The following is a 26137-nucleotide window of genomic DNA, read 5'->3' as shown; positions in this document are numbered from 1 at the left end:
AAGAGACTCAGGGCTTCAGGAACAAGAGGAGGCAGATAGCCTTACCCAGTCCCTTGAAGGCAGAAGGCTGCCTCCAATCACCGTCACATACACCTGGCCATCTACAAAGGACCTTATCTGGTCTGCCACCGCTGGCCAGCAGTCAGAAGAGCCCTTGGGCAGTGGCTCCCGCTGTAACATGTACAGGGCTTCCCCCTGCCTTCCCCTGCCGTGGCACAGTGAGTGTGCGGTGTGCCAAGACGCCTGCAATTCCTTACCCCTTCTCTAAATCACCCCTGTACTTCTTTCCCTCGGGATCAAAGAGTTCACTTAAAACCAGAATTTCCCCCCAATATCTGTCTCACTGTCTCTAATTCTGCTCTCTGCATTTTCCAGCATTTAATCTGAAAGTCAGCCACCACCTTTAATGAACAGCTCATTGCATGTGGAGAAGCTTGGGCCAAACAAGAGACCCGGGTAGAATCCTGCAGGTTCGGGATTGGGTTTAGAGCGACTTGCAGGCCCCAAAATGCAGTTTCACCTCCCAAAAGACTACCATTCCCAACATGCAATGCAGCCAGGGTTAGGGAAGGAAAAGAACTACAAGCAGGAGTGGAAATTTTGCATTCAGGTGACCCTTAGGCAAATAAACTATTAGAAGGGCCCCAGAGGATATTTTTTGCAGGAGTGGTCACTCCCTGGATCCAGGCAAGGAAGGGGAGGAGTTGGCGCCGCGTCCCACGCCTCCTCCGGTAAAGTTCAGTCACTACAAGTCTGGCGGCAGGAGTTCGCTGAGCTTTCCCCATGGTTTCGGTGACCAGATCCGTGTTCGGGGAGCTGCCCTCGGGGGCAGGAACCGTGGAGAAGTTCCGGCTGCAGTCAGACCTGCTGAGAGTGGATATCATCTCTTGGGGCTGCACCATTACGGCCCTGGAAGTCAAAGACAGGCAGGGCAGAGCCTCAGATGTGGTGCTCGGCTTTGCCGAGTTGGCAGGTGGGTTGAACCCTGCCCCAGGCTGCGGGCGGGCCTCAGGCCCATCCCGCACACTCCGCTCGCAGGGCAGGAATCGAGGGAAGGGACCGAACTTGGGACCGGCAGGAGTGTTTGGATCCTGCTAACTCACTGGGTTGTGATCCAGGGCTTGGAAAAAAGAGAAAATGAATGGCAACGCCTGTAAGATTTGGCCTCTGGTTACCCATTCAGGCTTTGCCTCGATTGATTAAAAAGTCAGTTGAGGGTAAGATTAAACTCCAGCAACCCTGGAGCGATCTTTGAACTGTCTGATCCTTGTGAGGGCTGGAGAGGAAAAAGCAGGCTAGAGGGGGCGTGGCTCCCAGTCCCTGCCTCGTGGCCTTTCTCTAGAAGGAAAATCAAAGGCGTGCCTCTTCTACTTCCTTTTTCCTTGATCAGATTCTCTCTGAGGCTTGGTTGTCTTAGAAATGCTCAGGGCGTGTAGACAGCTTACCCATTTTGATCTGGGTGGGGTTAATGCTCAGCATGCCCTGGCTACTCAATGGAAGGCAGAAGACCTCATTGTCTAGAAATGAGGTCTCCTTCCAACTAGGGTGGACTTTCATTCTGTTGGAATCCCTTGGCAATTAAGATGACGTATTAATACATACATTTAAAAACTGTTAATTCAATGATCTCTTCCAATGAGACAGACAGCTCCCCCGTCCCCCTTCATAGAGCTGCAGTTTAGCTGGGGACATAGCCATTAGCCAAATAATTGCATAAATGAATAATTACAATTGCAGTTTGATTGCAAAGTGTAGTTGGTGCTCTCTTTGCAGTAGGGGTGCAACTAGACAGAAAATGAGGTTTGAAGTAAGGTTGGCAAAGGGACAGTGTTGAGAATTAAGGTCCTCAGCTCAGTGGTAGAGGCATGGACAAAATCTACTTAGAGAGGAATTTTGAGGTTTTCCTTTAGGTGTGTCTTTCTGTCTGTTTGGCTCTTTAGATCTGTAGCATGGCTCATGGTTGGAGGCAGAAAACTCTTGAGAGTATTGGTTTTTCCTTAGGAGACTGAAATTTGCTCCCCATATCCTAAGTATTATATTCCTGAAGGTTCTATTCCTTGCCCTTTGGTTGTGTTTATCTGCCTTGGAGCTTCCACAGCTTGCCTTAGAGAGGGGGTAGGTAATCTTCAGCAGAATTTCTTTGGTAACTTCAGCAAATCTTTTCAGGAGACTCACGGGTGGGAAGGTGTAGGGATATGTGGAAAATCAGCGCCATGTCCCCTTGAATTTCTGAGGGTGGGGGTTCACATCTGTCTTCAAAGTCAGAAGGCAAGAGGGTTGACAAATGACAAAAGAGGATTCTTTAGAATCACTTTGCTGAACCACCTCTTTCTGTTAGTAGTGTAACTATTTTCTAGGCTGAAACAGAGCCATGAAGAGATTACTTGACTGGTGCAAAATTGCCTATGGAGTCAAAGAATTGGGTATTTGGCCTCCAACTGCAGAACCAGGAAAGAATTGGAGACCATACACTAAGAGCACCTGCTTGTATCATCTCATTCCCACCTCTGCCTTATCACCATTCAGGAGGTAACCACCCTCCCCCTATACTCACACACTCAATTCATACCTTTTTTAGTTCTGATGTGAGTCCCATGGATCTTAAAGAACAAGGTGTCTTTCTGGAATTCATACGAAATGTGTCTTTCGGTGACATGGCACCTGGGAAGCACCAGGCATAGAAGTGCCAACATTGTGAGGGTATTTATGCAGTTGTCTCTATGAGTCTGACTCTTGTGGGAGTCTGGGTGAGAGAAAATACTATCCTCGAATGCTCTTAAAGGGGAGGAAAAAACACAGATCCCCTGACTTGAAGTGTATTGCCCTACATGTTATTAACATCTGCTGAGAAAGTTAAAGAGTATTTTCTTAACCAGGGTGTATCATAGGCCTCACAAAAAACAAGAGACATTTTCATTCCTATGCTATAACTTAGATAATTTATTTATTTTAAAAGAAAATGAGCGGTTTTGAAGGGAGAAGTTAGGGGGAAAATCCCTCAGACTATAAAGTAATAGTTTCTAATGTATTCAGCCTTCTTCAGGGTTATTGCCGGTGACAACTTGTTCCCTTTTTAAGGCCCTGTCCTTCGGGTTTTTGTAGATTCTTTTAGTACTGCCAAAAATAAAGAAGCCTTTATAACAGGAAGCGTAATTGTCTCAATCAGTATACAGTCATGGCTGCATAACAATGTTTTGGTCAAGTTCAGACCACACGTACTGCAGTAGCATACCAACCATCTAGCCTAGATGCGTTGTAGGCTAGACCATCTAGGCTTGTGTAAGTGTGCTCTATGATGCTTGCACAATGACAGTCTACCAATGTGTTCCCACTGTGAAGCTGCACGTAACAGTGGTATGAAATGGCTCTCTGCTATTTTGATCAATTCTAGTGTGTTAAAACCCATGTTAAGAAATTGGCAACAGTGGTTGTCCTTAAGCAAAGACACTGGGTAGCTGTGGTACAAGGCTAAGAAGGAGACTTAATATTCACTATATGATCTTGAATGATGTCTGAGTATGTAGATGTTATATAAACAAACTGAGGCAAACAACTTAAAGCAATAAGATGTGACAGAGTAAGAAGTTACCTTCATTGCCCTGTCCCCAAAAATGTTTTGAGCTATGGGAAAAGGCTAAGCATAGATAATTCCATGAGACATGGTCCTTTTGTAACTGCCGGCTTAGATGTGAACTATTTCCAATTTCCCAGATAGATTATATAAACTGCTTGGATGATAGCCATGACCTGAGGCCAGAATGGTTCGATTTCTTCCTGGGAAAAGGAGATCTTTCTTCTGTAGAATTCTAAAGAGGTAGATTATATGATCTTTTAGTTACAGGCTGGGAAAAATCAGCCATGCCTCCTGAGAGTTTTTCTCCTATTTTTTTGTATGTAAAATATTTTTAAATGTTTTTCATCTGCATGACCCACCTGCAGTTCTTATGACTTTTTTCAAAACCTGTGATGAGAATATTTGCTTACAAGCCACAAGTACAAACAGCCTACTCACGCAATCAATGCAACTCCTTCCCTTCTGCCTTCCTCCCGAGTTACCACCAGACACCCAGCTATTACTGCCAAGAGAGCCATTATGGAAGATTACAAAAAATAAAACTTAGTGCTCTTAGGAAACCTGAGTTCATTAGAGGGAGTGCCCCTGAGGAAAAGGGACAAGAGTAGAGGCTGCAGTTTAATATTATAGATGCCCAACAACGCCCTTATAGGAACATTGAGGATTCTTAGTTTAAATCTGCTCTGTCCCTTAAAGCAATGTGACCTTGAGCAAGTTATTTAACCTCTTCAGACCTATTTCATCACTTAATGCAGGTGGATAATTATGATTCAATGTGCTATCAGCTGTGATAGTGTCTAATTATGGTGAATAATTAATTTTTATCTTCTTTCCTTCCTTTGCCCCCCCAAATATTTTCCCTCACACTACTTGAACTTTTTATTTCACTTTGTTAGCACTGAAAAAAAAATGTCATGGAGATTCATTGAGGACAACCAGCAGCCATTTAAAAATGTATAAAATATTTGGGATGCTTAAAGTGCTTGTCAATTGAAGGAATGTTTGTTTTCCTCAAAAAGCCAAAGAAAAGTGGATCAGGGTGTGGAGGTTTTGGCTGAGACAAGTGAGCAATTTTATTTGAGACTTTAGGGCACTCTGGCTAAGGTTTGGCTATCTGAGGTGGATGTGGTAGCTGGGATCCTTGAGATGTTAGAGGAATGGAAAGGACCATACCCATGATTAAGCATTTATGCCTATGTTCTGGCTAGTCCCTTACTCAAAAAAATAAATAAATAAAGGACAATCTTTTCCTTTCTTTGATCTTACGTCAGCATTTGATTTGATTAAATTATCATTCCTGGCTTGACCTAGAAACTCCTTCTTTTTTTTTTTTTTTTTTTCATAAAAAGCAGTACTTTCTGCATTTCAAACAAGCTCTTTAGTCATGAATTTAGTCAAATTCATAATTTGAGGACTGTCACATTTTGTAATTCTGATTTGATATAAAAGTTTAGTGACATACGAAGATAGTATAAAATCCAAAATCCATTTGTTCTAAAGAGTTTTCCAGCCCTGGCTGGTGTGGCTCAGTGGATTGAGCACTGGCCTGCAAACTGAAAGGTTGCTAGTTTGATTCCCAGTCAGGGCACGTGCCTGGGTTGCAGTCCAGCCCAGTTGGGAATGTGCAAGAGGCAACCAATTGATGTTTCTTTTGCACATTGATGTTTCTCTCCCTCTCTTTCTTCCTTCTTTCTCTTCTCTCTAAAAATAAATAAAAATAAAAATCTTTTTTTTTTTAAAGAGTTTTCCAGAGACAGTTGGGAACAGTGGTTTCTGCTGTTACAGTTTAATCCTTAAAAAGGCTTCATCTAAATCAAGGACCAAGTGCTTCTTACCTCCATGAGCTTATTATTAACCATTTCCAGAACACAGTCTCTTCTGAGGCAATTCTTGCAAGCCCCTGACGCAGCAACCTTGATGTTGGATTTGTCAATGTTGCTAAGCTGTGACTGACAGAGAAAGGGCTCAGTGTACACTTGTTGAATGAGTCATTGTAGGAGTCAAAAATAGATAGAGCAAAACAAGTTTGGAACAGAAATTCTGCTTTCTTCACATTTTTGAACTCCTGGAAAACAAATGAATGTTCCACATTATGTATCATGAGGGAAGTGCAAATTAAAACAAGACCTATTAGAATGGCCTAAGTTCAGAACACTAACACCACCAAATGCTGACGAGGATGTGGAACAACAGAAGTGCTCATTCACTGCTGGTGGGAATGCAAAATGGCACAGCCACTTTGGGAGACATTTTAGTAGTTTCTTACAAAACTAAACATACACTAACCACATGATCCAGCAATCATGCTCCTTAGTAGTTACTCAAAGGGGTTAGGAACTTATGCCCACACAAAAACCTGCATATGGATGTTTATAGTACCTTATTCATAATTGCCAACCCTTGGATGTAATCAAGATGTCCTTTAGTAGGTGAATGGATCAATAAACTATGATACATCCAGACAATAGAATATTATCCAGTGCTAAGAAGAAATGAGCTGTCAAGCCATGAAAAAACAGGGAGGACTCTGAAATGCGTATTACTAAGTGAAAGAAGCCCATCTGAAAAGGCTAGGTACTGTATGATTCCAACTACAGGACTTTCGGGAAAAGGCAAAATTATGGAGGCAATAAAAAGACCAGTGGTTGCCAGGGACCCAAGGGATGGGCGAGGATGAATAGGCAGCACACAGAGATTTTTAGAGCAGTGAAAATACTCTGTATGATATATCGGAGGATACATGTCATTCTACATTTGTCCAAACCCATAAAATGTACAACACCAAGAGTGAACCCTAATGCAAACTATGGACTTTAGGCGATGATGATGTGTCAATGTAGATTCATCCATTATAATAAATGTACCACTCTCGTGGGGATGTTGATAATGGGGGAGGCTGTACTTGTGTAGGAGCAGAGTGTATTTGAGAAATCGCTGTACTTTCTGCTCAACTTTTCCGTGAACCTAAAACTGCTCTCAAAAAAAAATAGTCTATTAAAAACCAAAAACAAAGATGAAGCAAAACCAAGAAAAGATTATTTGGCCCCTTGGGGTTCCTTTGGTTACGCAGTCTAAGGGGTTTTAAAGCTACAGCTTCAGAAAGAGAAAAGAGAGTGGGGAGAGGTGGGAATTGCTAGGGGACTCTGCCTGGTTAGTACTAGGAGACGGTAGTAAGGTCAACTGATCAGAAAGCCTCGTGCTTCCCAGGTAATGTCATGCTCAAGAACATTTATGGAGGAGCCAGGCTGTCTGCATTCAAATCCTGGTTCTGTCATAACTAGCTGAGTGGGGGCAGGTTATTTAACCTTTCTCTTCTCAGTTTCCACACCTATAAAATGAGGGCACTAATCATGTCTAACTTATAGAAGCATGCTCTACATTTTACTCATTTGAGGATGAAATGAGTAAAATGTAGAGCACTTAGAAAGTGGCTGAGACTTTGAAAGCACACACTGTTAGCCGTTACAATAGTCTATGGGCAGAAGTCTGAGGACCTGCAGGTTAACAAAGAAGTGAACCAGGAAAGACCTGGAAGAGAAGATTAATGTTTCACTTAGGCCCAGCCAGTTGAGTAATGGGAACCTGTGACCTGTAACTGGCCTAATCGGCTCAGGACCTATATCCTAAGCCCCTTCAGCCGTGGTAAAAATGATTCATAGGCTTAAATTGCATACTCTTTTGATCCACAGTAGATGTGATAGATACACAGCAGGACAGGAAAGGGGAATGGAATTGCGAGGGCAACTGAGTGAAAAATAGAACAGAAAGTAATCCTGGTGACAATACAAAAAACAAACTAACTCCAAACTTTAATCTCCGCCAATGTAATCTAAACTAAAAGATTATAGCATAGAGGAATTTAAAGAGAAAGAAAGTACTGTAATGCCCAGGGACAAAGTTGTAAATACAGGACACTAGCTATATTTCTTTTAAAACCCTCATAGAAAGCTGACAACAGTTTATGCTTATGAATATGCCATGTAGCCATCAGAAGGAATATGGGCCCTGACCAGTTTGGCTCAGTTGGTTTGGCGTCTTCCCACAAAGGAAAAGGTCACTGATTCAATTCTTGGTCAGGGCCTGTGCCTCAGTTGCGGGCCTGGTCCCCAGTTGGGGCGTGTGCAAGAGGCAACCATTCGATGTTTCTCTCACACATCAATGTTTCTCTTCCTGTCTTTCTCTCTCCCTTCCTCTCTAAAAATAAGTAAATAAAATCTCTTTTTAAAAAAATAAATATGGTTGGTGGATATGTGTAGTCACATGGAAAGATCTTAAGACATTTGATAACTGAAAACGTTGCAAAACATGCAGAGGTGTCCAACCCACAGCCCGCAGGCCACATGTGGCCCAGGATGGCTATGAATGCAGCCCAACACAAAATCGTAAATTTACTTAAAACATTATGAGATTTTTTTGTGATTACGTGTTGCAGTGTATTGAATGTGTGGCCCAGGGATGCCAAAAGTTTGGACTACCCTGGGTATAATTCTCTTTGTATACATATACAGAATCTGTGTTTGGATATTTGTATGTGCTTATATGTAGCTGATTTTTTAAAAAGTAAGTGTGTATGCCTAACTGTTAGCAGTGGCTACCACTGGGAAGGAGAGGGATCAAGAGGCAGAAGAGAGTTTTCACATTTTCCTCTTCATTAAGGTTGCCAGATTTAGCAAATAAAAATATAGGATGCCCAATTAAATATGAATTTCAGATAAGTAATGAATATTTTAAAATGGGATATGTGCCACGTATAACAATAACATGGGCATATTTATACTAAAGTAGTGTTCATTGTTTATCTGAAATTCAGATTGAACTGGGCATCCTATATTTCCTCTGGCAAGCCTACTCTATATACTTATGTATTAGTTACCACCCTGTAAAAACATTTTTTTTTAATTTACCAATTGATTTTAGAGAGAGAGAAACATCAATTTATTGTTCCACTTATTTATGCATTCATTGGTTGCTACTTGTGTGCGCCCTGACCAGGGATCAAACCCGCAGCCTTGGAGTATCTGTATGATACTGCAACCAACTGAGCTACCCAACCAGGGCTATTTAACACTCTTTAAAGGGCATTTTAAGGTACTAACTGTATGATTTTTTCAATGAAACAGAAAAAAGATGAGATTAGTTTCTTCTCCAGACTACATGAAAATTTAATTTTTAGTTAAATTAATTGGCCTAGGGGGGAAAAAAAGCAAATTACAAAGCAGCATGTATACTAAGACCCCAGTTCAATAAAAAGAAGAAGTGCACATGTAGGCGTATGCTAGAAGACAGAAGGGTATATTTAAGAATAGTAACAGTGGTTCTCTCTGGTGATGACATTAGGATGATTTAAATTTCTTCTTTGTTCTTTGCAAAGTTCTCTAAAAATGTTTACTACTTTTGGGAAGGGAGAAGTCCATGTATAGAGAACACCATGTTTCTATGCTTCCACAAGGATGTGCTCCCAGGAGAAAGTGGTGCATAGCTGTGTGAGCCTCACCTTAAGTTTGAAGTGTTAAAAACCCCTGTCATGCCATGTCTTTGCAGGCTACCTCCAAAAGCAGCCTTACTTTGGAGCAGTGGTGGGCCGGGTGGCCAACCGAATTGCCAAAGGAACATTCACGTTAGACGGGAAGGAGTATAAGCTGGCCATTAACAATGGGCCCAACAGTCTGCATGGAGGCCTCAGAGGGTTTGATAAGGTGAGTGGGAGATTGGGCTGAGTCCTTACGGCACACTTCACGAAGCGCCTGTGAGCATACTTTCTGTTTACCAGGCGCAATCCTAGGCCCTGGAGCAAATGAATGGAAACGTGGGTCAGGAAAGAGGCTGCTCCCATGGTTCACAGGAGCGGGTGCGCTGGCCCTGTTCCAGGACCCAACCTTGTCTAGCTCCCCTGACTGTAACGGGCAGCAGAGCCCCGAATGAAAGGAAGGGCAATGGCCTTTGACTTAGGAAAGAAAAGGAAGGACTTTCTCATAATGTTGTGATCAGGGAGCTGACCTTAGGCACGATGGGAAAGTGGATTGAGAATAATACCTAACCACGTACTTCCTAAACAAGGTATTTGCATATATTCTCTCTCACCCTGTATTAACACCAGAGGAGACATCTGAGGGTCTGGAAGGCCACACGCTCCTAAGTCAGGCTGCCTGGCCACAAGCCCTCATTCTTGCACTTCATGTGCTGCTGTCCACCACGGCCACCGCTGGGAGGTGCCTCCAATCCAACAACCCCCGCCCCCTGTGTCTGCCAGTAAGCCCTGCTGCATTCAGGCCTACCCTCCTGTGGCTCAGCGTTACCTCATATGCTCCCCAGTTCCCCCTTTCCACATTAGAACTCCCATTCCCCAAATGAATCCCGGGAAAAACAAGGTTAGGAAAGCAAATTGATCAAGCGGCTTCTCCCGGAGGTGGGAATGCTTGGCCTCCTGCTTCCTGGCCAGGTGAGAGTCTGCTTGTTAACCCCAAGTGGTTCTCTTAGCTAGTCTAATTTCAGGCTGTGACAGAGATAATTTCAGTAGTTAACTCGCCTTTCAGTTATAGCACCCAGGTTATTTCCTGGAGAAGACAAGAACATGTACGGGATTAGGATCACAATTTCTTCTCTCCTGCCTCTGACCACCACCTATATACTTCAGAAGGAAGCTGGTCACTCGCTGCTTCCTCTGTCCCACTAGCTTCCTGTCTGTGGCCTAGAACCATGCTGCCCTATCAGTTCCCTTTTGCTGAACGTTGAGACTCCTCACGCCAGGGAGGCACTAAGCCAGAGGGGTCTCTGGAATATGCCAGGTCCGTGGGCAAACCCCAACCAGAGGAAGTTAGACCCAGCTCTGCTTGGACACGGATTTTTAGAGGAGCCTCAGAGCAACCCCTTGTTCCAGCCTGTTGTCTTTCCTTCTATTCTCCTGTTGTGTTTTCTGTGGTGTCGTTTAACATGTTTGCCCTGTGTGAACATAACAAATAGTGAGTATACGTATACATATCCTTGAATGCATTGTGCCTGATGAGCCCCTTTTATGAACCAAGACACATTATAGGGTGAAGGTTTTTGAGGCTCACAGTATGGAGAGGGAGTGGGACCCTTCCATAAACAGCTGTTATAGGTGGGCCACAACAAACCCACAGGGGGTGTGATAGAGCAACTGGATATAGACAAGTTAATAGCAACTGGGGAGGTGGCATTTGAACTGCCCTTGAAGAAAGGATAGCATTTCATTCTCTGTGGTGCTGTTGGAGAGAATGACTGTGCAACAGCCTGGAGAGAAGGGGAAAAAGACTTGGAACATTTTTATGGAGCCACTGAAAGTTTTTGAACAGTAGGTTTTTATGTAGTGCCATGAGCAGTGTCATATGACACTTTCTGTTGTGTCACTTACTTATGCCTTCATTCGTTAATTCTTGTCTATGCTCTGACCAGGGATCGAACCCACAATCTTGACACACTGAGACAACGCTCTAACCAACTGAACTATTTCTCCAGGGCCAACACATTTTTTAAAGATGAAATTTGAATAACCTGACAGGATTCGAAATGGTATAAGTAGGCCTAAAGGTGCAAATTATGGAATTTTCTGGAAATTTCAAAACTACAGGGTCAGGGAAATCCTTCCATGAATAGAAATTATACTCCTCACAGTACTGTACTTATCTGATAATATTGGTTTATACAAAAATCTTTCCATTGTGTCCTCTCTCTAAAGGAGAAAAACTGGGTAGTAAGCTAAGAACATTTTATTTCAAATATTTTATTCCTAAAATTTTCCATTTGAGAGATTCTTTTTTTCTTTCTTTGATCATATATATAACAGGCTTTATATGTTAAGTGTCTTGAAAAGTCAACATTTCTGGGAGGTAATTAGGGTGTAAAATTAATTTTTTACTAAGGTCAGTGAATACGGTTCAAATACCAGCTGCTTTCACCATGGGTGGAGGCTGAGACCTTCGTTCCCGCTGGGCTCCCCTGCCTGGCAAATGCGACATCACTGAGAGATCCAGCCAGGAGCATGTGGGCAGAGCCTGGGCTCATGGACCATTCCTTAGGCCCAAGGGGTTGTTTCCCTTCAAGTCTATTAGGGATGGCAGTGCTTGGCCACACCTCATGGGGATTTAAACAAAACATTCACTGAAACCAAGGTGTGTTATAATGTAGACTACCAGACCTGAATTTGAATCCTAGATCTGTCACTAATTACACGTATGACCTGATTTTTCCCCCCCTTTAAACAGTGGACACGAAGTGGTAAATGTTTCTACTCCACTCCCCTGGGATGTGGGAGGCAGAAGTGAGCAAGTTAACTCCACTGAACTCTGTTTGTTCATCTGTAAAATGGGGGTAATGATATTACTTGGAACCATGTGAAACTGCCACCATTCAACTATTTGGACCTGCAAAGATTACTATTATTATTATTGTTAGGTTCCACCAAATCCTTACCTTGCGAAATGACTTGTGTAAAGCGCCATGCCAGTGGCTGGTGAGCACTCAACAAATGGCAGTCTCACATCTGCCAAAGACCCCTTTATCCCAGGGCTCCCCAAAGGGACTGAGCGGTCTCTGGCCACCTCATCCTCTAACAATGTCAAGTATGGGAACAGGATCAGACCACTGGGTTCAAATGCACTGTCTTACTGGCTGTGCGGCCTGGGACAGCAGCTTATCTTTTCTGAGCCTCAGCTCTGTCATCCCTAAATGAGAACAATGGCACCTACGGTAAGTCAGCTCTGAGACAGATCAGATAGTGTCTGCGAAGTTTCCAGACGAGGGCCTTGGCTCATAATGAGCACTCAGTAAATGTTGGTTTTCCCCTTCCTGTAAGTGTCACTGGGGGGCCTCTAAGGCAAACTTGGGAGGAAACACTGTGTTAATCCAAGATTCCTGTATCTATTTTCAAAAGCAAAAAACTCTTTCAGAAAACTCTTCTTCATAGTTTTCTTTCCACTCTTAGAACCATATTTTCCTGAATGAGAAGAAACTTTTGAGATCATTTTTCAACCCCTTTATTTTATGGACTGGATTAATGACCAAAGTCACATAGTGAGCTGGGACCAAGCTTGGCCCCCAAATCAGCACTCCTGACTTGTGGCCTAGAACTTTTCCTAATGGAACATGTGCCCAGGGACTATAGAGATCCTCATGGTGTTTGTTTATAAATATTTGTAAATAGTACCCCTGGAGGGAGGGGCTGATTTATGAAGGTTATTTTTAATGCTATTGGCAGATAGCAGATACTGCTATATTCCTACACTTAGAATAGGGTGCTGAGATTTCAAAAAAATAAAAGTTTCAAAGTAGGGGGAGAAAATATTGTAGTCACATACATATAAATTGATGGGAAAAGAGGATAGGAAGGGTGAGTAGATAAAGAGAAAAAAAATTTTTCTCTCAGATCAAATTCTGTATAAGACAGAATTTTAGAATAATTAAAATGTAGGCTATTATTTGAAACCTTATTGATTGTATCATCATTTCCCTTCCTGGAATCAGTTGTCTTTAATTTTGAAAAATGGCATTGAGCTGGGGGTTGGAGTGACTAAACAGCTTTGAACACACTTTTTTTTCTAGGTCCTCTGGACCCCTCAGGTGCTGCCAAATGGCGTCCAGTTCTCACGGGTCAGTCCAGATGGTGAGGAAGATTATCCAGGGGAGCTAAAAGTCTGGGTAACCTACACCCTGGATGGTGGGGAGCTCGTGGTCAACTATCGAGCTCAGGCCAGTCAGACCACACCAGTCAACCTGACCAACCATTCTTACTTCAACCTGGCGGGCCAGGTAAGTGACCTTGCCTCTACTCTCCTGCAGTGGTGCCACATGTAACCTGTGTCCTCTCTCCTGCCATGTGCTTTGTGGAATGACCTGGGGGGGTGGCTGGAGAGACCAACCCAGCAAGAAACTACTCTCGATGATGAAAAATGCCCAGCAAAGCATCTGGCTCATAGCAGGTGCTCAATAAATGGAAGTTGTAGAGAAAGATAGGATGAGTATATCGTACCGCCAAGAGAATTCTCTGTTTCCCATATGCTCAGACAACTAAGAGCTATTTTAAGAATTTCCTTTCGCCCCGGCTGGTGTGGCTTAGTGGGTTGGGGCATCATCCCATAACAAAAAGGATGCTGGTTCAATTCCTGGTCAGGGCACATGCCCAGGTTGCAGGCTCAATCCTCAGCTGGGGCATGTGCAGGAAACAGCCGATCAGTGTTTCAACTTCTCTCTCTCCCCTCCCCGCTCTCTCTCTAATGAACTTTAGAAAAATAAACTTTAAAAAAATAAAGAATTCCCTTTCATCCAGTAATGTACTTATATTTGCTCACCCTACTTCACTCCTACTCCCCGCAAATTGTTTCCAAGTGAAGTGCTTTCCACCCTTCGACCTTTGGAAATGTGCTCGGCCCAACCTCTTTAGATATGTTGCCAATATTTGTAGGTTCCTGCTGTGCAGCTCCCCCTAAGTATGGTGTAGAGACATTGATAACCCCTCTTAGATAACCTCTGAACTACCTCATTCCTTCCTAACGCTAATATTTTAGCTTGTTGAAGAGGTTATTGCATGAGGCAGAATAAAAAAAGCTTAGCTGAACTCTGTAGATTATATCTATTACTTCCTGTTCATGTAAAGCACTCATCATTTTCTACTGTTCTTGAATCACTTTGGTATATTTTTCTACCACAAGATGATGTTCACAGCCTACTAGTAATATCTTGTATTTTTGCACCCTTTTAAGAGTTTGCTGATGATCTGCTGATTTTTTTTCCTAGGATCTTTTCAAATAGCATGAGTTGATTGGTTCTTATATAATTTCCAAAGTTCTCCCTTTAAAAATAAGAAAGATGCTTCTTCATTTGCTTGTTCCTTATCTTCAGGAACTTCCTCTGTCCTTCTTGAGATCTTAAAGACAAACCAAAACACACACAAAAAAGGCAAAGCGCCCAGCCGTAAGAGGCTCTGCAATAATGTATATAAAGACCCTACTTTTTAAAATAACTTCAAGGAGAAACTTGACAAAAACAGTACAAAATATTAATGGTTTTATGTAGGTAACAGATCATGGTGACATTACTATTTTCCACATTTTTATATATTTAGGACATCCTGTTTTATAATCAGGGTGGTCTAAAGGAAGAGATTCAGAAATAGAAAGAAATTATGTGAGAAGGATTACATCTGCCAGTGTGTTCCCGTGGAGGAGACTTGATGGCAATGTACGCTTTGCTAATGCTCTTTCCATTTGCCTGGCCGCAGAATCCTCCTGACCAGCATTTTTACGTCCTTCCAATCCTACAGGGACTTGAAGTAGCAGGTATTTCTGAATCTCTTTCCAGAGACTGAGTATTTTCCCAGATCACAAAGCCTGACCAGGAGGGTGGCCAGCGTCATCTCCCTCCTGTACACTGTCTTAGTAAGTGCAGGTGGAATCCGCAGCCACTAGCCACAGGGTTGAGGAGGGTCAGGTGTTGTCAGCCTTCAGGGGCGCTCAGGTAAGAGTGGGTGGTCAGTCACCAGGACTGGGGGCACGGGGCCTCTATATTTTCCGAACATCTCTTGCCCTACCCATGGACACATTATCATGTATCTTAAACCCTCCCCAAGGAAGTAGGTCAAACCTTGGTGTTTAAGGTAGTCAGCTCAACTTATATGTTCTCTTCTTTTGTTTGGTTTTTAAATTTAATAGTAGTATTTTTGTTCTACTTGGGGCCAGGCTTTGAGTTATAAGGGAGAACTATGTTTTTCGAAGAGTGGCAAAGTTATGAGGGTTGCAGATTGGTTGTTTTCTCTCTCTCTCTCATCTATTTTTTTGTTTTTTGTCTTGGCTATACCTACTTTTGCCTAACACAAAACAGGGAGAACATGTTTCTTATTGAAACTTTATCTGGGGAGCTATGAAAGCAGGCTGGGGGGGACGTGAGATGAAAAGCAATCACTGCGATTCCAGTATGACTGGGTGGGTATGTCATCAAGGACCCAGGTTCTCCGATCTTACCATTCTGCTTCTTCAGCGTTTTGGCCTTTCTTCCCTTATGGTAACAAAATGGTTGCCTCAGCTCCAGAAATTCATACAGTCACTTCTGGAGACAAAAAAAGGACCTATTCCTTTTTTTCATATCTCTAATGTTCTGTTTTTTATTATAAATTTTTTAGATTTTATTTATTTTTAGAGAGAGAGGAAGGGAGGGAGTAAGAGAGGGAGGGAAACATCTATGTGGGAGAGAAACATCTATGCGAGAGAGAAACATTGATGGTTGCCTCTTGCGTGTGCCCTGACCAGGAACTGAACTGGCAGCTTTTTGCTTTGTGGGATGACACCCAACCAACTGAGCCACAATGGTCAGGGCACTAATGTTCCTTTTTTCCGAACAAGCAAAACTTTTTCCCAGAAGCTCCCCACCAGACTTTCCCTAACATTTGTTGGCCAGAAGTATATCCTATGCCCTATCTAACCCAATCACCAGCAAGGGAATTAGACCACCATGACTGGCTTGGATCAATCAAGCTTTGCCCTCTGGGTCCAGGGTCGGGGTTCTTTCTCAGAATATCTAGTCTAGCATAGGATAAATCAACAGGTCAACCTTCTTCCAGGGGAAAGGGAGGGTGCTGGTAAAGGCGTTGCTATGAATTGGGTAGTAACCAATAGTGTCTGTTATGTCCTGCTAGAGGTGGTTCGGAGCTGAGTTAAGGCAGCAGTAGTGGCAATGCACCACAAAAAGGCTTTGAAAGCCCCATGCAGGCCACAGTGAGCTCTGTAAATGGTTAATGTTACAGACTAGTAACAGCCAAGCCAAGTTTCCCAAAACAAATACTGAACTGAGAGATGGACCTAAGTTCTGTTTGTGAATCAGCATTCTTTGCCAAGTTTTCATCAGCCTAGAAAGGAGTGAATCCAACAGTAATATTCCACTGCAGTAGGTCACTGCATTATTCCAGGTCAGAGAGTCATGAAATGAGGCATGCTTCCCTTTAATGAAGGAATGTTAGTGCTGCTTAGTGACCCACGAAGAGACTGGGTGCCTAGTCATTGTTTTTTTCCTTCTCCTCCCAGGCTTCTTCCTTCAGACTCATCAGCTTATCTGGGCTGTGATTTTCATATTGAATCATTTTTATTCCTGCTGTAGTACTAAAAGACAAACAAACAGATAAAGGAAATTCCTAAACAGCTTTATTTATAATAGTAAAAAAAAAACCTGGAACAGCCCAAAAGTCCATCCGCAGGAGAATGGGTGAACAAGCTGTGATACGTTCATACAATAGAACGCAACTCAAACTTGAACTGAGGGGCGAATAGATAGAGCCAAGGAAGCAACCTCAAATTCTCTTCTCTCATCAGAGGGAAGATGCCCCTCAGTTCCAGAGGCCTCTTTGGGGCTGTGAGCACCCCTGAGGCATGAGAGAGTGACAGCATGGAGAGCCACACAAGGAGAGGACCCCTCCAGTCGAGGGCGGCCCTAGGCAGGGCTGTAGGCCCCTCCCATTTTGGACCTGCCTTCCCAGGTGAGAACAGGGACCAAACAGGAGGCGCAGATATAGCGAAAGCAGAGAGGGGGCCTCTGCCCTGGCCTTGCCGGCCCCTTGTTCCTGCCCCTGCCCAGCAGGTACCCGCTGGGAGAATGCAAGAGATGTTCTTCAGAAACGGACCTTAGCAGTGCAGTTAAAACATTGTCTGTCTTATCTAGACAGACATTCACAAGATCTCTAAAATCTTGGCCTTTCTCCTTAGGACAACTTCATTTAATTATGTGGACCGGAGTCTTTCTGTCCGTGGGCGCCTGTTTTCCGAGAACCGCAGTGCTCTCTGTCTGCTGACTTCTCAGGGACCCAGCAGAACCTCCAGTGTAGCTTAGCGCAGCGTTCTCAGTCTTGGTGCCATTCACATTTTGGGCCAGATGATTCCTTATTGCAGGGGTCCGGAGACTGTTCTGTGCACTGTAAGGTGTTTAGTAGGATCCTTGGTTTCTTCCCACCAGATGCCATTAGCATTACCACCCCGAGTCATGACAATCAAAAATATCTCCAGGCGTTGTCAAATTTTTTCCCAGTGGGGCAAAATCGTCCGCAGTTGAGAACTGCTGGTTTAACTTATTTTTGACTATTCGCTAAATAAAAGCCCCATCTGGTTTCCCTTTCATATCTTCTGCACGAAGCTTTAAAATAAACTCCTATTAATAATAAAAAGAACCTCTTAAATTAGAAATGTACATGTGTATCTTCCAATTTGCAAGCAACACAACACGTCTTTACTAAACTGTACCCTGGAATAGGCGGGGGGCATTGTTAGCCCAGTTTTACACAGAAGGAAATGAGAATCTGGAAGGTTTAGGTGACTTCGCTGGGGCCACTTCGCTGGAACTAGACTCTGGGCCTCTGACCACTGACCAGCCTTTGACTCCCTGAGAAGAGCAGGGTGCATTTTTATGGAGGAGGTGGACAAAGTCTCAAAAGCAAGGACCCTAGATCTGACACCCGGGCTTCTGTCGTGTAGCTGGGAGTGTCTGGGTGGGAACTGGGCCAGAGAAATCGTGACATGCCCCACCTCCGCCCAGAGGCCTTGCCTGTCCAGCCGTCCAGCCGCTGTGCTGCAGGCTGCTGACGCTTGCTCTTCTGTTTGCCTGGCATGTGAGGAGTGTGGGAGAAAGCCCTCTGCTAATCAGCCAAAATGCAAAAGGCTTTCAAATCGTTGGCGTCTCTCTGACTTTGCATTTTTACAATTTCCATTTCATAACGAAAATGCACGCTGGGGTCATGCTTGAAAGCTTCTTCCAATCAGCTGCTCTTTTGAGGGCCTGTCTGCCCACATTTAAGTGAAACTATCAGTCATCACCATAGGTCAAATGAGATTTCTAAAGTTTTTGTCAATGCCTGAAACATTTCTGCAGGAGAAGTTATAAAACAAATGTATGAAATAAGACTAAGCTTTAAATCTTTTTTCCGTACCTTTTCCCTCCCAGGGTTCCCCGAATATCTATGACCACGAAGTCACTATAGAAGCTGATGCTTTTTTGCCTGTGGATGAAACCCTGATTCCTACAGGTTGGTGAATTTTAACTTTTTATAGGAATGTGGAGCTGGGGTTCAATTTGAGAAACATCAAAACTTCATTTGCCTAAATTTATTTTCCCTGTTGCCTTACCAAAAGGCCCCTAGTTACCATGATTCATCATTTGTTTTGGTTAAGGTTGGATGAACATATAATTAAACACCCCAACAAGGACCCTTTTGAGAGGGAAAGAGGATGTTATTATTAAGCCAGGGCAACAGGCATAAACTGGCACAGTCCCAAATACACTGGGTCCTCTGGTCATCGTAGCTGAGCCTTAGGTTCCAGAAGTTCTTTACTAAAATGTAAATCTGTTCATTGTTAGCACCTTGGCAGAGATAAATTTACCTGAACGTTACCTCACAAATGCAGGGCACTGATAGAACGACACATGGCTTTTGATAGAAGAGGGAAGGGTAAAATGAGTTGCACCCTGTGCAAGACAAACGCAGGCAAGTCACCTTTGGACACAGTTTGGGGGATGGGATGGCACGGGGAAAGCAAGGTATCAAAGGGGGAAGTGAGGTGCTGCCAAAATCAAACTTCATGGGTGCGTGTGTGCGCGCGTGTGCATGTGTGTGTGATCTTCCGTTAGCTAGACTCAGATTATCTTGGTTACTATTATTTGGAATGAAAAGTACTTTGGTTCAAACAGGCAAATCCGTAGAGATAGAAAGTAGATTAGTGAGTTGCCAGGGGCTAGGGGCAGAGGGAAATGGGGAGTAACAATGGGTACGAAATTTCTTTTTGGGATGATGAGAATATTCTGAAATAGATAATGGTGATGGTTACACAACCTTGTAAACACACCAAACACCACTGAACTGTACACTGTGAATTTGGTAGAATGTGAGTTACATCTCAATTTGGAACAAGAAAGAAAGAACGCGTTATCTTGGTTTGTGTGTTATCTGCAGGACTGAGTGGTGTAATTCTGTGCTGGCTCGTGAGTGTGCCCCCTTCTTCCTCCAGTGTCAGGTGGAGGGACGAGCAGATGGCCGCTGTTATCTGTGGCAGCTTATGGGAATTAACTTAATTACCCCAATATTCTTACTGGGATTTCATTAAAATCAGAGATCAGGTGAATGTAGAGGGCATAGTCTCAGAAAACTAAAGTAAACAGAAGTAGAGAATGAGGGGAAGAGCAGAAATCCAGAAAGACATAAACACTTCCTCACCAGCTCCTCTTCCCCTGGGAAGAATGGCTGCCCTCATGTGACCCCCTTGGCTGACCCAGGTCCCCTGCCTGTGTCTGACAGCAAATTCTCAGAGGTATTACCTCGTGGCTCCTTTGTCAGATTGCTGACGCCCTGTGTTCCGTTCTCTCAGGCAACTCGTCAGGGTAACTGCCCTTGATAAGCCTATCAGCCAGCAGCTACCTGTGGAAGGTCAGGAAAGCCTTTCCCTTCCATCCCACCTCACGTAAGGGTGCTGTTACTTCAGCTGTCATCTCTGCTCATATGCTTAGCATGACAGCATATGAGCAATTAGAAGTCAAGGACACCATCTTAACCAAGTAAATAGGGTTTACATCACCAGTGACAAGACGTTTGGACATTATCCTCCCCGTCATGTGATTCACTGAAAAAGTACATCACTTACGTGGTGTTTTGCCAGAAATGCATAAGCTCAATCCAGTCAGGAGAAACTATCCCATGAACCCAACTGAGGGGCAGTCTACAAAATAATCAACCAGTACTCTGCAATAGTAGCAAGATCATGAAAGTTAAAGACTAAAGAACAGTTACAGAGGAGATCAAGGAGATACAACAACAAAATGCAGTGTGGGATCCTAGACTGGATCACAAGGCAGAAAAAGGGCAACAGTGGGAACTCAGGAGAGATTCTAGCAATGTCTGTGGTTTAATTAATAGTGTAGTTCCCATGTCAAATTTCTTAGTTGTGATCATTGTACCATAGCCATGTAACATATTAACATTAGAGAAAGGTGGGTGTAGGATACACACACATATTTTTTTAACCTTTCTGTAAGTCTAAAATTATTTAAAAAAAAAAAACAACAACAAAGTCCAGGGCACCAAATAAGATGTTACTTTAAGTTAAATAGGTATCTGCCTTACTTTAGGGAAGCACTTTTGTTTCATTTTGACCTCTTTAAAATAATGGGATTGTGTTTATGGTTGCTAGATCAAAATGTTTAGGAGGCAAAAAGTAAGAATGTGAGCCTGCATACTAAACAGCAACTTCAGTTAACCGCAGGAATTAGAAACTTCCCTAAATTCAGTGACTCTGAAACTAATTAAAATAAGAAAGAGAAATCAAGATAAATGGATTCCAATTTTTGGCATCACAGTGTTGAATGTTTTCCTGGCTTCAGGACTGGATTTAGAGGCTTTTTTATTTGTCTTGGTGACCTGTCATTTTTTTTTTTTGATACTGACATGGCTCAGTAGATGGGGATGGGTAAGCTAGCCCATCTTGTCCTAGCTGCAGAATTAATGCATTCAAACTGTACGTTGTGAACGGCAAGGAAAAGATAGTGGTGGCAGTCATTCTGTGATTGATAAGGAAGAAAATGAACTAAATAGCTTATAAGTGGAGGTGATAAACTAAGTGCATGTTTATTCTTATATATTTATAAAATCTATGCTATCCTGTTGAGTTTTGATCAGACAGAAATCACAAAAAATGCATAATGCTACATAAAGGTTATTTGTCATGACTGTAGAAGATAATCGTGGCAAAGCACAGTGGGGTTTGACCTGCCATCTAGCAGCCTGTGTAGAATCGTGCTCATCTCAGTTTTGCACTGAAAGTGGTTTCGGGATCAAATTCTATACTCCACTAGCAGTGAACACCTATGAAGTTGAGTAGGATGTAAGAGCTCCAGACTCTGGGAGACAAGAGCCCTGGTTCTAGTTTTGGCTTTGCTGTTAACGGAGTAGAAGGCCTTCAGTGTAGGTGTAATGCTTTCACATTTAACCTCTCTATACTCTCATTTTCTTTTCTGCAAATAGGAGGTATGTTGAACTCAATCCAATTTGTGGACCAGGAAATTTTCTTTAAAAAACAATCTTGGCCCTGGCCAGGTAGCTCATTTGGCTGGAGCGTTGTCCCGCTGTGCTAAAGGTTGTCGATCCCCACTCCCCCCCCCCCCGCCCCCGCCCCCGCCCCGTTAGGGCATAAACCAGAGTCAACCAGTGGGCGCATGGCTGAGTGGAGCAGGAACCTGGATGTTGGTCTGTCTGCCTGTCTCTCTCTCTCTCTTCCTTGTTCTCTCTAAAACCAATAAATAAAAAAAACTAAAAAAAGAACACAATTTGGGAGACTTAACGGGGCTTGCCCAACTTTTCATTTTGTCAAGTTAGAAAGCTATCATAGATATAGGACTATTAAAACTAATTAGAATGTACATATGTTATATTTTAAAAGCTAACTGGGGTAATAATGAGGAACAGAGATATACTACATTGATTTCTTTAAATTCCAAACTGCTCTTTATAATCACTATCTTTTCATAAAAGAAGGAATATTTTAATATCACAAAAGTGGGGAAATACTCATCTTAGACTAAAGAACAATCCTTTAAATTCACTTCATCTTGTTTTTTTAAGGAAATGTGATAGATCATCCAAATATATCTCAGTTTTCTGTGGATCAATGAAAATTTTATCATGGACTCATGATTGAGAATGAATAATCTGTAGGGTCACTTATAGCTCTTACATTCTGTGATGCTATGAAGCTCCTAGTAGAACATTTTACTGCTGTTGCCCCACCCTTCACTTCCATTCGTACTCCACCGTGAAAGTCAATGAGAGTCCGAAGTGAGAGATCAGCACTAAACTTTGGTCTCCTTGTATATGAATGGCTTTTACTCGGTAAATCAGCAGCTATGCTCACCATCCCCATCCTCTGCTTTCTACCCCAAATCCTTGTTTGTGTGTGTGTTTGTTTTTTAAATCTGTCTTCCTAAGATGATAAAAATCCTCATTATTTTTACTTGGAGCTCCTACAGAGAAAAGTCTCTTACCATTATTCCAAAAGAGAAGCCAAGAACCCCTATACAGCCCCCCAGTATCACAAGAGCCAATAGTAGCTAACCACGTCTGAAAAAGCAGCTCCTGCGAGAGCATTGTGGTGGATTTGGAGGAAGTGCAGGGCCACATTTTAACCCTGAGGCCTTTCGTCAACTCATTCCTTGAATTCTGTGTGGGCTTGTTCCAAATGCTTAATCTGATAAATTGCACTGTCTTAGCTTCATTTGTTAGCCTTCTATGGACTTTCAGCCAACTCTCCTAGTCTGGCTTCTAAGCTTGTGCGACAAAGATGTTGAATAGTCCCAGGCTCCTGTCTTTTGTGGCTATTAATTTATACTTATAGTTGCTTTCACATCCTTTTTTGTATTTGCTCTTCAGAAAAGCTGTAACCTTAGTAGTTCTTGAGGATAATGCTGATGCAGATCTAAACTTCCGGGGTTGTTTTTTGCCTTGGTTACAGACACTTGGTAAATAATTTTTCAGGTGATGGGAAAACCCATTGTCAGGGGAAGGTAGCACCCCCTGATTTTACAGTACATGGCATTCTGTGGCCCTGGTACTCAGTGAAAAGGGACCTTCCCCAGAGTGTGTTTGGGGGAAGGATGAAGTCCTGGCCTCCATTGCATTTGTCATCAGCTCACTAATTGGCTGTTATCACAGAGAAAGGAACGGGATACGTTGGCATATGGTTTCAAGAGCCGAAGCAGGCACAGGGGATGAAATCCCCTTCTCTTAAACTTACAGCTCCATCTGGACCTTTCCCCGACGCAGGGCCCACAGGCCGCTGACAGCCTTGAGCACCTGCTTTGCCCTCCCTTTTCCTGTTGGCAGTGTTTGGGGGGCAGGTGATATAGGGAAGACAAAACAGCCTGTGCTGCATGGCTTCTTCTTTCGTCCCCTTTCTCTGCTCTGCCAATTATTGAAAGGCTGCGCTTTCCCCAGGTCCCGTGGAAATGCCTCAGTCAGTGTGGAGGTATCAGAAGCTTTCAAAGAGGCCCATTCAAGTAATTGAGGGTCACCCTCATTTTCCCCATCAGGCATTTCTGCCATTTTGTCAGCCCCAGAGGCTTCCTAACACAGGCAAACAATATCCCCTGTGTTTTCTTAGGCTGGAAGACTCCAGCATCTTTTCTTTTTTTCTAGAAAGAAAGAAAGAACTTGAACAAAAGAGTAGAATCCATCAGCTAGGTTCCGAAGCTACCGCTCTGGATGAAATTCTGGGCACTCTGGAGTGCAGTGGTGTTTTGAGCACAAGGTCCTTAGTCATTGGGCCCCTCGGTTGTGCCACAGCCACACTGGCCGAGGCCTCTGCAAAGCTGAGGGCTTGTTTCACCCGCAAACCAGGAGCAAAGTTTGCAGCTGAGCTGTCAGGCTGGGTTTGCATGTCACCAGTTAGTTTAGCTATGCTTCTTCCAAGCAATTGTTTTCCTTACCTAAAAAAAAAAAAAAAAAAAATCACAGACCGTAAAGGACTTGCTAATAATACTTAGGATGGGCATATACACTCTGTTAACAGGGCCCCTTCTGGTCTGCTTGCATGCGCGCATGCGTGCGTGTGTGTGTGTGTGTGTGTGTGTGTGTGTGTGTGTTGTTGTTGTTGTTGTTGTTGTTGCCAGGGCTGTCTCTGTGGTTTCCCTGAAGTGGAACTCCTGGAAACCATTTTCCAGGAGGGACAGGTATATAAGGAATGTCTCCAGAGAGAGAGCCCTCCAGGGCCAGATCTCTGCTGCCATCTTAGCAATTTAGCTTCGGGACCTGAGTCTAGTGTCCTGCCTGTGGCAACAAGGGACAGCGTGGTGCCCTGCTCAGGTACTAAGCCAGTTAAATGCGAGCAGATGAGAAAATGCAATCCTCTATTTCTCCAGGGACAAATTCACTCGCAGGGTTGTAAATATTACATTTCACCCTTTCGCTGTACACAACTGTGAGACTTGGAGGCAATGTGGGCAACATCCCAGCAAGACATTATGATATAGACAACACAGTATAGAATTAAGCTTGTGTCCTCAAGGCATTTACAGCACATAGCTTTTGGAAATTTTTTTTTTTAATTTTCTGCATTTTATTTGCCGACAAGGAAGTAAGCAAGCAAAAAAAGAATGCTTTTACTAGGTCCTTTGAATCTTAAAGTAACACTAGAAAAATCCTGTCTTATTCTTGAGAAAAAAGACACCTTTTATTTTTATAAAAAATTAACCCCGCCCACTCTTTCCCCCAGCCCATCTGTGAGCACTTGCTATTCTCGCAGCACTCCGTTTTTGAAAGTTCATTCTATAATTACATGAAAGCAACCCTATTTTGACAGAATTAGAATTCTGGTAGGAAAGGCTTACCACAAGCTGTGGGGAGAGACCCTGTGTATTTTATTTCAACCTCTGTGGGTTCAGAATGCAGTTCAGTCAATTTTATAATTACTTCCCTAGGGCAGGTAGGTGTAAGTCTCTGCCCTGGAAAATAACAAATTCCAAAGTAGTCTCCTGGTTCAAAGATGGCACAAATGAAGACTGTTTTGATCTACGCGTTTTAATCTTTCTGGCGCTTGTTCCGGAAAATCTCTTTAGACTTCATAGAACTGTAATATATTGGACTGACTTGTTTCAACCTTCCGTCAATATGCTTCCTCTTTTCAGTCTGCCCCGTCCCCACCCAACACTGTCAGTCATCCTGTCCTGCTGATTTTTGACCCCTAAGCATTTCTCGAGTCTGCTTCTTCAATATGTATTATTGATTATATGGCTCTATCTTCATCGTCACTGTCCTGGTTTAGGCTCTTCTTGTCTAGATCAGTGCCTGGCTTGTATTATGAGCTTCATAAATTTGGATCAGTGAATGAACAAGTCTGAACAAATGAGTCTGAACTATAGCTCTCTAACTGAGGGGGGAAATCTCATTAGAGCTGCTCCCCATTCAGTTACTAGAGTTATCTATCTAAAACGCAAATCTCACTTTGACACTCTACAGCTTAAAAAAAGCCCTTATATGGCTACCAGGTCAGATACCAGCTGCCTCCCAGACCCATCTCCCACTGTAACTCATACCCCGCCCCCCCCCCCCCCCCCCCCCCGTTCAGTAGCCCCCTTTCACCTACAGGGACCACCCAGTGTTCCCTTTGATGCATAAACCCCTACTTTTTTCAAGGCTCATACTTTCTCCTTAGAAATCTTTCCCCCACTTCCTGGACACAGTAGATTCTTTGTTGCTCAGGGGTTTTGTAATGACATAAGCTGTTTAGAGCTCATCTTGTGCCAAAGTTCCCTTGTTTTCCCCAACATGAGTCTACCTTGGGTGATCTTTCAGGATTTAGTTACAGCTCCAAAGTAGGGAGCCAGTAGGTCTCTTCGGCTTGAAGCTAGAAAACCAACCTATGCTAAACTACAAAATGAAACCAAGTGACAGCCTTTACAGTCTAAGAATGTCTTCTCCCTCCTTTCTCCCCACAGTCAGCTTCGCTCCACTTTTATCCCTTCTTTACATTGGTTTTCAACATAACACATTAAAACAGTACCATAGAATAACTGGGATTAAGAAAACCTGGATACCTC

General features: G+C 43.2%; 1 protein-coding gene across 1 annotated transcript in view; it reads left to right on the top strand.

The window, feature by feature from the left end:
• Positions 1 to 747: 747 nt before the first annotated feature.
• The window catches only part of GALM (galactose mutarotase), a 47923-nt gene continuing 22533 nt past the window's right edge, over positions 748 to 26137 (top strand). Inside the window, 5 exon segments of the mRNA XM_054570215.1 lie at positions 748 to 973; positions 9116 to 9270; positions 13133 to 13339; positions 18506 to 18587; positions 19924 to 19936. Of these exon segments, the coding sequence (XP_054426190.1) occupies positions 784 to 973; positions 9116 to 9270; positions 13133 to 13339; positions 18506 to 18587; positions 19924 to 19936 (647 nt within the window). The 5' untranslated portion in view covers positions 748 to 783.

Source organism: Pteronotus mesoamericanus, unplaced genomic scaffold, assembly GCF_021234165.1.
Source record: "Pteronotus mesoamericanus isolate MK-2021 breed Mesoamerican mustached bat unplaced genomic scaffold, CSHL_Meso_final contig_101, whole genome shotgun sequence".
NCBI lineage: Eukaryota > Metazoa > Chordata > Mammalia > Chiroptera > Mormoopidae > Pteronotus > Pteronotus mesoamericanus.
The sequence above is the reverse complement of the archived record's forward strand: the minus strand, read 5'-3'. Positions and strand labels throughout refer to the sequence as shown.